Genomic DNA, 12,679 nt, shown 5'->3' on the forward strand with positions numbered 1-12,679 from the left:
ACGGCAAAAACACAAACAGTGCTGATAAGACCATAGTCAGAGGAAGTGTCCTGTATGGCCTATCACCAGTGGAGTCCCAGTATCCCGCCAGTCCCCTCCTGAGGATGTGTCTGCGTGTGGGAATATGAAAGGAATGTGGCCTCTTTTGTTTAGAGTGTGTGATAGGCTCTTGGGTTGATGTAGTGTGTGTGTGTGTGCATGTGTGGCTCTGGGATGAGGGTTGGCAAGAGCGACACTCTGCAGCCCTCACCATGCAAGACCTTCCAATGAAAACAAAGAGTAGCCACACGGCAGTTATTTTCAAAGCCCTCTCATTGGCTTGTTGATCTCTCTTGTGATGACTCATGACCAAGGCCTGGAGATAAGAGTTTCTAGGACCAGATCAAATCTGCAGGGCCCTTTCAATGAGGCAAGGCACCAACGGCTAGAATAGATTATCGATGGGGCAGGTTAGTCAGAAATTAATTCTGGATGACCAACGCTTGAAGAGAGTAAAGAGTATAGAACCTAAGACTTGTTGGTTAAAAGCACAGATTGCACTGAGAGAGGTCCAGCGATCAGATGTGTACAAATCCACAGGGATGTTGTCTTCTTTCAGTGTAGTACCTGCGATTCTCTTTGCTCAAGGCGATAGGCAAAGCAAAAACCTAAAAGTGCCTTTAAATAGAGCTACTAAAATAGTCAAGGCTACCATGGCCTTTTTCTGACTTATGCTGGAGGCTAGAACCTACACTTAGAATGCTACCTTGTAGAACAGTAAAGAGAGATGACTTAATCTTGAAGAGAAAGAAAACACTCAGACATGGGTGAATAGAAAAAGGCAGTGAAGGTGAGATTTATTGAAGTACTTGTTGTGATACAGTAGTTTTTTTTTTTGTTTGCCTCGTGAGACCTCTCGTCAACATGAAAGAATGAATCAACTCTTTAACAAACTGTGTTATTCCATAATGATTGAACAATGCAATTATTTGCGAAAACGGTCACGATTCAAGGGGCTGGCATTCCAAGCACCGAGAGTAAAATAATGAACATAGCAAACACACAGCCAGCCAAGGAGTTCCCTTACATTACCATCAACGACATCACTTTCCTATCTCCCATTCATGAAAGATAAAGGCTTGCATTCTGGTTTTGGCACTTCAGAACTAAACACAAGACCATGATGGTAAGGGGTTAAGAAAAAGCTTGCACATTCAGACACCCAGTTCTCTCTTTGATAGTCGACCGTGATTGGCCAATATATGATACAGTCAAGTGTTCATTGACAATGTTTAAAAACTTTTTCCCCATGAAGCACATTTGTAAGACTTCAGTCTTGACACAGATAAAAATCTATCCAAGAGGATGGTTGTCTTTGTATGACCCAGACACACTGTAGAAGTATTGTCAGATAGTTAAACATACCATAGCTATGCATGTACATCCAGCAATTAAACAGAAACAGTAACAATTAGATACGAAAAAAAATCACTTGTATGAATAATAATACAGCACTGACGGTCAACGATTGTTAGAAGAGAAAGCGATACGTCTTTGGTTCTAAAGGCAATGCAGGAGTGAGTACATTGGGAAAGATTAACAATGCAACCATAGGCAACATCCCTAAAGAAAACACTGAAACAAAATTAAGTGTTAGGTAAAAATGTCCAGGGAGAACCGCAAAAACCTCTTAAACACCATATGAAAAGAGGCCTATATCCTACTTGTCTTCCAAAGTTTTACAATGAAAATTCCTGATATGCTGAATTGAACGTAGCAACTGCTAAGAGAAACATCACCATTCAGTGGTGGGTGTGTCAACTGGTTGTGAAAAGGTTGTTGCAAACCTTTGCAATGTCATCTCAATTGTCACAGAATCATTTGACATGGAGGAAGAGTGTCAGATTGATTTCATCAAACCACAACATGTTTGGATTGGCTGCAGTAACTCAGTACATCTGCATGGAGGACTCTTGGTACAGTACTTGTACCAACTTAAAGAAAAGATTGATAGATTGAAAATTAAAAATAAAGATGGCATTGTATGCAATGTAGTTCCAAAGATCTGAGGATATTTCCATTTAAATTTAACTTTTAGTCACAGCCTTCAGTTAGGAATAAAAAATAAAAAAAAAAGAATCATACTTTACAGTGAAATCTTAAAAATGAGTGAAAGCTGCTGTAGCTAACTGTCAACGTTAAAAATGTTTAAAGACAGATAGCATTTTCAGACGCAGGGCAGAGTGCCTAACTGGAACTCAGACCAGGAGTGTTTTGACTTGTTTTTTTCTCCTCAATCAAAACCATTGGAGATGATGACTCAGGCGGAGGTGGGATGAAACTGTTGAGTAAAGAGACATAGTTGTGGAACATAATGAAAGTGCCTGTACGTTAGGTCAACAGGTTCAATGTCTCGATGCGTGGATGTATGTGTGTGCGTGTGCGTGTGTGTGTGTGTGAGCAATAGACCCAGTAGACCTAGAGACAGCCAATTCAGTATTTTCTCCAGCCAAACAGACACTGTAAAGCATCTTTATGTTCTTCTTGTTTCCTGTGTGGTTTATCACAGGCGCACGCACACACACTCAAGACTGATCATGTGACCAACTGAACTGTAACAGCAGGCATCTGTTATCCTCTCTCACTTGATCATGATGAAAACAACAGCAACAACATGACTAAAAAACACTGAGTGCTAATAGGCCCACACCAAGGAAACGTAAAAGGAGGATGATGACGCTGATTAATCTTCATAGCTGCAACCTAGAACAACAAGTTAAAGAAGGACGGCACAGCAGTGATGTCATAGAGAAGACAGAAGCCTACAAAGTGAGCCAAAGTTCCATTCTGTTGATCCAGCCCCATTGGCTCCGTCCTCCGCTCTGCTCCTCCTACCCGCCCCCCCCTCCCCCCCCACTCCCCCCTCTCCCCTCCAGGAGAGTGGAGATTTATGACATCACGAGCCCTCTCATTCTGCATCTGATTCTGGTGCCGACACCATGGTCAGTCACACAGGAAACTGAGGCAGACAACCTCCTCACATCCTGCCTCTGCTTAGGGTGAAACACTTCCTCCAAGCAGTAGAAGTTGCTGTAAATGTTTGGTTCTCTCACGCGACGGCACCCCCAGTACTGTACAGTGCATCTCTTTGAAGCCTGATTGCGTAAGATGTGTGAAAGGAGAAACAAAGTAGACAGTCACAGGTCACAGACCAAAACTAGAAGTGACCTCCAACATGCACACCCGGACATCAACGCTGTCTTATCTTCGCTCCGTCAAACACAGACTCAAATCATTAGGCTCTTTGGAGGGAATATACATTCACATAATTTTCAAGTATCTTTCAAAGAAAAATAAGGAGCACAGAAGTAACAGGATCATCCCGGTGTCCTGCTACACATGGCGTTGTAGCACACGTCCGACACTGTCTGTCTCTGTGGTCCATCTGTCTGACTGTCCAATGAGAGACACTCATCAAACAGGAACCACATCACATGTGACACAATACACAAATACACTCTGGGCCAACACGTCTATCACTTAACAGTCTCTCTCTCTCTCCGTCCACCACTGACTCTCTGTCCACCCAGGCTGGACAGCCCCCTGTGTCCCCTCATCAGGGCTTCTTGGCGGCAGCGGTGGGTTTGGCTTTGCCGTTGGGCCCTGGTTTGATCTGGGCCATCTCTACGTCTGCCAGGGCATCGGGGGGCAGGCAGGAGCGCATACGCTCAATGGTCTTCTGGCACGATGTCCTCTCCTGCTCCAGAGAGCGAATCATGTGCTTCATCTTGCTCTCACGGCACAAGAAGTTCTCCACGTTCACTTCCAGGCTTTGGATCTTCTGTCGAGCAGCCTGGAGGAAGAGAACCCACAACGCGATCAACTACCAAGTACACCAGAGAGCTAGTTAGAAAGAGACATCAATTCATATACTTTAGATCTGTGGTTACCAACCCACAGTTCTTGTCCTGCAAGCTCACCATGTGTGCAGGTTTTTGTTCCAGCCTAGATCAAATACACCTGACACAACTCATAAAGGTCTTGATTGGTGCATCAGTCAGGTGTATTAGTGCTGGGCTGGTATACAATTTTGAAACTATGTCATTCTGTTGTAGAGAGCAGAGACATTGACAGGAATTTTTTGTCTTCTGCTCTCTTCTACATCAAACAAGGGTCTGACTTCACTGATCTGGGTCAATGTTAAATCCCCCTGATACCTCAGCTGTGACAGCTCACAGACAAGACTTTTACTGGTCTACAGTATGCATTCGTATTACACTGGGCCAAATGGTGTGAATTCCTTGAAAGGAAAAAAAAAAGCTCATTATTCCTTTGTCTCGCTACATCTGTGTTTTGAGGTTGTGCTCTAGTGACACCTACTGGTAGTCTCGGACATTGCTTATGGTGAGCCCAGGAACAGAGAGAACAGAATGTATCTTAATGGCTTGGGTTTAGGGTCTCCTCAAGGTTTCATGCAGAATATGGGTACAAGACCAGTTACTTGCTTCAACCTGCCCAGTCCTTTGACTCCAGTACAGGTGAAGGAGAGCAGACTCGGAGGAGAAGCCATGTTAGACTACAGATATACACCTATAATTAAGTCCTCCTGCTCACCTGTAGTTTCTCTAGCAGGTCCATATTCTGTTTCTTCAGCTGGTTGTTGGTCTTCTCTATTTTATCCAGCCGGTCTGAGTCGTCTGCTACAGGCGCTGCATCCACCATCTCATCCTGCAGGACGTGGTACTCCACCTCATACGCATGCAGCTGCTTTGAGATGTCCATCTCCAATACCTGGCAACCCAGGAATCACACAGTCAGATTTCACAGTCAACGTTAAATCAGTAAAGAGAAGGAAACAAGTAAGAATGGAAACCAGTTCTGCAGTCATACAGTAGGAAGTATATGTTGGTTTTCATTTTATCAATAATCAATGAATGGGGATTATCTTGGGGAACTAAAATATATACTTCAAAACACTGGGGGAAGTATGCTGAGTTGGTCTTAACTGCAGATATAACCCGTTCACACAGCCACAGCCAGGTCTTAACAACCCTCTTCAGGCAGCATGTCTCATGTGATCTGTTATGGATTGGTGTCATAAAATAGAACAGCCCCTGGTGAGTTTGTTCTTCCACAGTTTCTGTATTTATGACCCAGGCCATATATAGGCCTAGCGCTCATGCCCAGAAGCACAGTACTCATGTGTTTAGCTTCAAAACACCCCACCCACCAGCACTAGCATACCTTTGAGATGGTCTCTTCCATCTGGGACGAAGTGAGGGACGGAATTGTAGTCTTCAGGTAGTCCACGATAGTCTCAAAGCTGTCGCACTCCAGTATCTCCCTTTCGTGGCTGCTCAGCAGACACAGGGCCACTTTAAATATTACGTCCGTTCCCTGGGCAAACAGGATATCTACAACAGAACACACACAAGGAACAGGGAGTTTCACATGATGAGCGACACCTGACCACTTTTTTTCAGATTCACTGTGATGACACCTCATTCCTCAGAGGCAACTTTTATTTCTGTTTACTGCCTTCCTCCTCAGGTGAGAACAACATTGTAAAAACAAGATAACAGAGCTTGAAAAATGCGCACGCCAGAAATGTACAACCGATTGAGGAAGTAGGACACCGTAGTTCTTTTTTTTACTAAGTAATCTGACTCCTTGATTACCGCAGTGTAAGCACCCACACACACACACACACACTTACCGAAGATGCGGCCGACAAATCCTAGGGGGAACTGGGAGGCGAAGAGGGTGAGGAACCAGGGTGCAGCATAGAGGCTGGGGCAGACCTCGTGCTCTTCTAGGTGGGAGTATAGCTCCCGGTGGTAGTCATGCAGTAATCTGGAGAGTTGGTACATCTGGATCTGTGACACACGCACACGCGAACAGGTCAGTACATGTGGGAGTCATGAAGCAGCCTTGAAAACTGGTACATCTGGATTTGCAGGGGACGCAATCAGAAATCTAAGTGTTAATTTCACCTTTACTCTACTGGGAAGTTTCTTGAGGTTTAGAATCACTTTTCCGATACCGGTTTACATATAAGACAAGCAGTTCAAATGTCTACAGTAGGTCAGTTGGAAACAAGAATACACACAACGACAACATGACACATAAAAGCAGAATATGCCTATAAATTAGCCTAGCACACCGCTGACGGAGAAGAGCAGGTAAGAGATATCAAGCTACCAATCTCCAGACAGTAGACAGTCCAGATGCTTACCTTTTGTTCACCCGGCTCCTAACAGTACAGCATCAACCATTAAGAGACAAAGCCTAACCTACCTCTGTGAGCTGTGGGTGGACCCTCACAGGCCACTAGGCACAAACAGTCCTGATAAGTCAAGGGTTGGCTGAAACTCAGCCCTGAGCAGATTAAACATTACCACGCCTGCTGATGTGGTCACCCCCCTCCCACCCCTATGAGGCCAGCAGCATAGCTCTGGCTAACAGAGCGAGCCCTGGAGAGGTTTGGATAAGGGGTGGGGAAGCTAGTGTGGTGGCTATTGTTCACTGTCGATACCTAATCCACAGGTGAGAGATATGCCGCAGGAGTACCTCGCAGGGGGAACAGAGACCATAGTTAGCTAGATCTGTCAACGTTAAGATTTGAGGTTCTAATCTTCTAGATCTATAGATGTAGGTTCTTATCTTGCTGTTTCAACCTTTTCCCTATCAACTTAAGAAGTGCAGCTTGGTACATTGTGATACCGTGCATGTCTGAAGGGGAAAAGTTGAGGATTGTTTTTGGTTGTGTATGCATCACTGTGGTGAGCAGAGAGAGGGCCATCCATCCATCCATCTACCCACCTGTAGAGAGACCATGTCTGGGCGGAACTGGCGCCTGAAGCCCAGGTCGTACATGAGGAACTTGAGCATGTCGAAGGCCTGCTCCTCGCTCATGTGCAGCAGTAGGATCCCAGCCACAAAGCTGATGCCCTGGCAGTAGCCCACCTACACAACACAACACAACTCTGAGCCTCAAATGACACCCTTCACAATGCAATATTATGTGACCAGATCCCCACAGCAGTCTAATGTATAGGTGAACCAGGTGTCATTCACCCATAGATAATGTGTCATTCAATGGCTGCGAAGGTGCAGTAGCCCACCTCCGTGTCCAGCAGAGAATAGGCCTTCAGCAGGTTGTACAGGGACAGCTGACCTGCTCCCAGCTGGGCTGAGAAGTACTGGTGAGTGGGGAAGGTCCGGCCTGAGGAGGGGGAGAGAAGGAGAACAAAGGCTTGTTCAGCCCTTCAAACCATCCATCTTTTGAATCCATCCACACACAAACACCGAGCCATCAGTCACACTTTATGCTTTGTCAGTTTGTTTAAGTCAAAGCTAACTTAGCTCAGTCAACAGAGCTGCAGTGCTGTGTGTGTGTGTGTGTGTGTGTGTGTGTGTGTACCCAGGTCCACCAGAATGGCATGTTGCTGTGCAGTGAGCTGCTTGAGCAGGTCTTGGTAGGGTGTATCAGGGGCTTGCTGACGAGGGGGCAGTCTGTGGCGCAGCCTGTGGTGGTGGGAGAACAGCAGCCACGCCTCGCCACGCCTGCCCTTAGGAACACCTGGAGAGACAGATAGGCGTGTTACACCTGGACACAGCAAGGGAACAGGTGTGATCACACACACACACACACACACACACACACACCTACACACACCTACACACACCCACACACACCCACACACACCCACACACACCCACACACACCCACACACACCCACACACACCCACACACACCCACCCACACCCACCCACATACACACACATACACACACATACACACACACACACAAGGTCTCACCCTGGCAGAGTGCGTTGTGCACCTCCTCCTTGTCCAGAGGGACCTTGGCTCTGCCAGGGACACTTAGCTTCCTGTCCCAGAATGCCTGCACGTCCTTGGAGCACTGCCCGACTTCCTGGTAGTCCAGCTTCATCTTACGGATGTGCAGCTCATCTCGACTCGCTGCCAGAGGGCACAGAGAGGTCACAGGGAGAGGTCAGCCAAGGGTCAAAGCGCTTTCTTTTTTGCCTGAGAATCCTTGTTTGATTGGGTATATCATATATACACACCAATGTTACCAATGCAGATGTGTCCAAGGTGCATCAATCAACACACATATCTTATCTGATTTGCACATTTTTACAGTATTTGTCAATAGCACAGAAGCAGGAGAGTTCATTTAACCAGGACAGGGCGGCAGGGTCAAGGTGAAAGAAAAACAGTGAAGGAGTCTTTTCCACCAATAAATGTGGACCTGTTTGGTCCCTTCCAAAAAGTTTACTGATTAAAAGAGAAAGAGAGGGGTCACGTCAGAGCTTTGAGTCATCATGGCAGCTGTCACCACAACAGAGTGCCTTTCACACAACACAGTTTCCATGGCAATACCAAGGCAGAGTTCACACACACACACACACTTGACAGTCACAAAACATCTACCCACACCACCCCTTCAACCCTGACAGAACAGAAGTATAGAGAGATCAGAGTTATCATGAGAAATGATCAAGCCCATAGCCAACACCACATCACATACCTTCCACCCTAGAAACCTTCATTTATCTTACCTTCTATTTAAAAGTGTTTATTCACAGTTAAATCCACAGCGGAGCATGAGGATTTAGATAGAAAGAGGAAAATTGGTATTGGGACTTGAGTGGTAAACAAATTTGAGTGAACATTACAAATGTCATGTCATTGCTTTGTCAATAGAGGGCAATATTTCCCAAAGTTGTGTCGCTTCTGATCACCATGCATACAACAACAAAATCATTATTTTATGAGCAGAAAGAGACAACACAATTCCCTTTAACCTACAGGCACTCTAATAAAGCATCAAGATATACATACTGTGTGTGTGTGTGTGTGTGTGTGTGTGTGTGTGTGTGTGTGTGTGTCTATGTGTCTATGTGTGTGTGTGTGTGTGTGTGTGTGTGTGTGTGTGTGTGTGCGCACGTTCCATCCAGACATTCCTCTCTATAAATAGCTGTGTTCCAGAATCCTGAACAGAGGCGAGAGACGAGAGCGTCCTAAAATAAACAGTATAAAGAAGCGATAGCTAAGCCTGGTGTTTCCATCCGTACCCCAACCCCCCCCCCCCCCCCACCCCCCTCAGACACCTCGCCCTGGGACAGGGACGGGACTGTTACTGTTACAGCATGCGCTCATCACTGACTGTGCAAGTTCATACGGGTATCATGAGGCTCGGAAATATAGATCAGTGTGGAGGCTGGTGGAGGTAGAAATCGGAGGACGGGCTGTTTGATTCCATTCCGTGCATTACAATGAGCCAATCCTCCTATTTCTACCTCCACCAGCCTCCCCTGGGGTAGATGGTGTGTAAAGAGAGCTAGTTGAGGTGCTTTGTTAGAAACAATGACCCTCAGTAAAATGGGGTTTCATTGCCCTGAACCTTTTAAAGCCACCCTCTAAACTTCTAAAGTGAACTTGCCTATACACTAGCTATATCTCTGTACTTCCAATGGCTCAGCTGGTTGAAGCATGGTGCTAGCAGCATTCTTTATCTTCCACATGGGCCATATACAGTGAATATGTACTGTAGATACAGTAAATCACTTTCGATGAGTGTGTCTGCTAATTACTATGCTGTGCAGTGGCAGCAGAAGGCCTGTCACTCACCCTCCAGCCTCTGGTTCTCCTTCTCCATGCGCAGCAGCAGGATCTGCTGGTGGATGGCCGTCTTCCACAGGGCCCGGTAGTCTGCCCCCGTCCGCTTGGGCCTCTCCCCAGTGAGAGGGTCACCTCTGGCGGGCAGCAGGCTGGCCAGGGGGTCCTGGCTGGGGTTGAAGGCACGGGGAGAGAGGGGAAGCAGCTCCCGAATATCAATATCTGAAAAACATATCCATATACAGGACATCAACTGACTGCCACACATTTTTGGTGCTATGGAATGTCTCGATGATGGGCTGCAGATACATAGGCTTTTGGATTCACTATCTAAACAAAGTATTCAAATGTGTTACAGTGTATGTGCTAGACTGTTCTACTGGAGCTTTGCAGACTCATTGTGTGTCATGCTGTCCTTGGTTGAGCGTGAGTTGTGGTCTCTCAGACCTGGGTGCTGCATGGATGGCTTGTTCATGGGTGAGGCCACCCTCAGGAAGATCTTCTGTCTCCAGGACACTCTGCGTGGGGTGAACGGAGCGTTCACAGAGTCACTGCTGCAGCCTGACAGGGTCCTCTTCCTGCCCTCCCCATTACTGAGGGAGAGAGACAGGTGTGTGTTGGGGGAGGGGGGGGTAAGGAGGGAGAGAGGACAGTACAGTCATTGACTAGTGACACCCAATACAAGAGTAAAAGTGTCATCTTACTTACTCTAAACACTCTCTCAGCATTCACGCACCACCCACACACACACACACACACATACCTATATGCACCGACTCGCGTGCATGCATGCACACACACACACAATCTTGCAACTGAGACAGAGGAAACCTTATACAGACTGCTAATCAACAGAATCTCTCTGCTGCAGAGTGGTGTTGTCTGTCAAGATGAGCCTGAAGGAACATCTCTGGCAAAACAATATAATAAACATACAGAAACAGTGACCAATGATGACCAACACTGATTAATAAAGCAGAAATTAGTGTTGAAGCTCAATAATTAGTACATACAAATAACAGCAAACATCAAGACACAGAGGCAGCCATTGTTACATGGTTGTTTGCTCATTTCCTGGAAAAAGAATTACTTTGGTGGGGGAAGAAGAGAATAGGGTAGAATGCTGATAGATCTGTTCCTAGACCTTTCTCATTGGCTCATAGTCAACTCACATGTGATATAATCAATATATACAACTTGAAAAAGGAAATACGAGATAAATGGGGGGAAAAAAAGAAGAAGAAAAAACATAAAAACTGAAGCGTCAGTTCACATGATCCTCAGGATAAGAGCCTGTCTGGTCATGAGGGGGGCCAGTGCTCAATTACAGGCAGTGAATAACAGGAAGTGAACTCCTAGAGAGAGGTCAGGGCCATGGTGACACTGTTGACTAAAGGGACACAACACCATCCTTGGCTTAGTGAAGCGGCTCCCGCTCCTTTTCACTTCATATTTACTGATCTGAAGACAGGTATAGGTGAAAGACATTTGTCTAGACATTTGTCATCCTCCAGTCTCATCCTTCTGTTCTCACTGCTCACTGGATGGGGTTTCCATACTAAAGCTTCCACTGTCCTTCTCAGAGCAGAGCAGATGCAGGGGGGGGACAAGAGGAGGCCATTTGAAACCACTGAGATGCAGCCACCTGGTGGTTTCTCACATGGCCTCCTTTGCTCGTATCCTTTTCTTCACCTGCACTGATAATGATTAGGTGGAAGTCAGCTTGATGATTTGATGGAACCCCCCCCCCCCCCCCCCCACCATAAAGAGGACACAAGGGCAGGAGGCCACAGATCTTATCAGGACGCAGACTATACACTCCTATTCCAGCTGGACAGCTTTGGGGAGTGTTTTGTGTTAAATTCTCCATGTCTGACAGTGCCTTCAATTACCCTTCTCTGTATTCTTCCTAGAGACCGAGCTCAGGGTCGTACACACACACCAGCTCTGCACACACAAGCCCTGAACTGGTTCACATAATCAGATAAGAATACTCTGTAAATGTAGATGTGAACCTACTGTTAACCAGGTGCCGCAAGTTGTGCAGCGATCCACGCTCAGTACAATTAATTAGGTACTGATTAACTAGTCCTACGGGTGATATTAACAACTCTGGAGGGTCTGGGGGGGGGTCTGACTGCTATGAGAGGGAGAACAAGCCCCTCGAATAATTTATAATCTACAGATGAGTCCAGGGATGAAACCATTGAAAATGGAAATGTTGACCTTTAGCGGTCAACACCAGGCCATCTGCAAATGTCATACCATGTGGGCCAAGGAGGACATCAAACAGAGCTGGGAGAATTAAAGGGGAAGTTACAGGAAAGTATTTACTGGTTTTCATGCTCAGTGAATTATATATACGAGGCAGGCAGATCTCCATCTACCCTTCTCACCACTCTGTAGAGTCAGAGCACACTTGAATCAATCTACCTGGTGGTCCAGGAGTTGCAAGGTGGGTGTGTGGTGAACGTTCTGGCACAAAATGGCTGTGGTGCATCACCCAGGTGGGTGATAAACATTGGTGGTGGAATGCAAGGCTTTAAGGCCAAGGGAAAGGTGTTTCATGAAAAGGTGCAATTCATCGTCAAACGTCAAATTCAACACTAAGTTAAAACCAGTGTACAACAACCTACTGTATATTCATATATGCAACCTTTCCAAATCTACACCTAAAAAAGTGAAATAGATCTCTTAAATGAACCATGCATGCACACTTGCACAGTAACTGCTGGTGTTATCAACACAGAAAGAGTTAATAGAGGCTAGGTTACGCCTCGGCTTGGATCACTGCAATTGGCCAAGACGTAGTAGTGAAGCCTGTCTTTAAAGGTTGCCAATCCATTGCTTTGGATAAGAGGATGTGTTGGTAAAAAAGGTGCGATATGATGTTAATAAAAACACCAGGTTAAATATGGACTGTAAAAGAAGCATCAGCATGCAAAGCATTCACAACAAGCATACTCTTATCAGCATCCCCTCATACTTCAAACAAAAGTGGAAGAGTCCAGCAGAGACAAAGGACAAGTGGTCTTTGGCATGACTTAAAGACGT

At 46.0% G+C, this 12,679-nt stretch overlaps 1 protein-coding gene across 3 annotated transcripts in view; it reads right to left on the minus strand.

Moving 5' to 3' along the window:
- Positions 1-820: 820 nt before the first annotated feature.
- The window catches only part of tbc1d4 (TBC1 domain family, member 4), a 28,183-nt gene continuing 16,324 nt past the window's right edge, over positions 821-12,679 (minus strand). For all 3 annotated transcript variants that reach the window (XM_083682265.1, XM_083682266.1, XM_083682264.1), the window contains 10 exons: positions 10,073-10,218; positions 9,638-9,847; positions 7,802-7,963; positions 7,403-7,561; positions 7,104-7,204; positions 6,802-6,945; positions 5,696-5,855; positions 5,224-5,393; positions 4,594-4,770; positions 821-3,832 (listed from right to left, as the gene is read on the minus strand). In XM_083682265.1, coding sequence (XP_083538391.1) covers positions 3,596-3,832; positions 4,594-4,770; positions 5,224-5,393; positions 5,696-5,855; positions 6,802-6,945; positions 7,104-7,204; positions 7,403-7,561; positions 7,802-7,963; positions 9,638-9,847; positions 10,073-10,218 — 1,666 coding nt within the window. In that variant the 3' untranslated portion in view covers positions 821-3,595. The remainder of the gene's footprint in view (positions 3,833-4,593; positions 4,771-5,223; positions 5,394-5,695; positions 5,856-6,801; positions 6,946-7,103; positions 7,205-7,402; positions 7,562-7,801; positions 7,964-9,637; positions 9,848-10,072; positions 10,219-12,679) is intronic.

This window comes from Argentina silus (assembly GCF_951799395.1).
Source record: "Argentina silus genome assembly, chromosome: 12".
NCBI classification, from domain to species: Eukaryota; Metazoa; Chordata; class Actinopteri; order Argentiniformes; family Argentinidae; genus Argentina; species Argentina silus.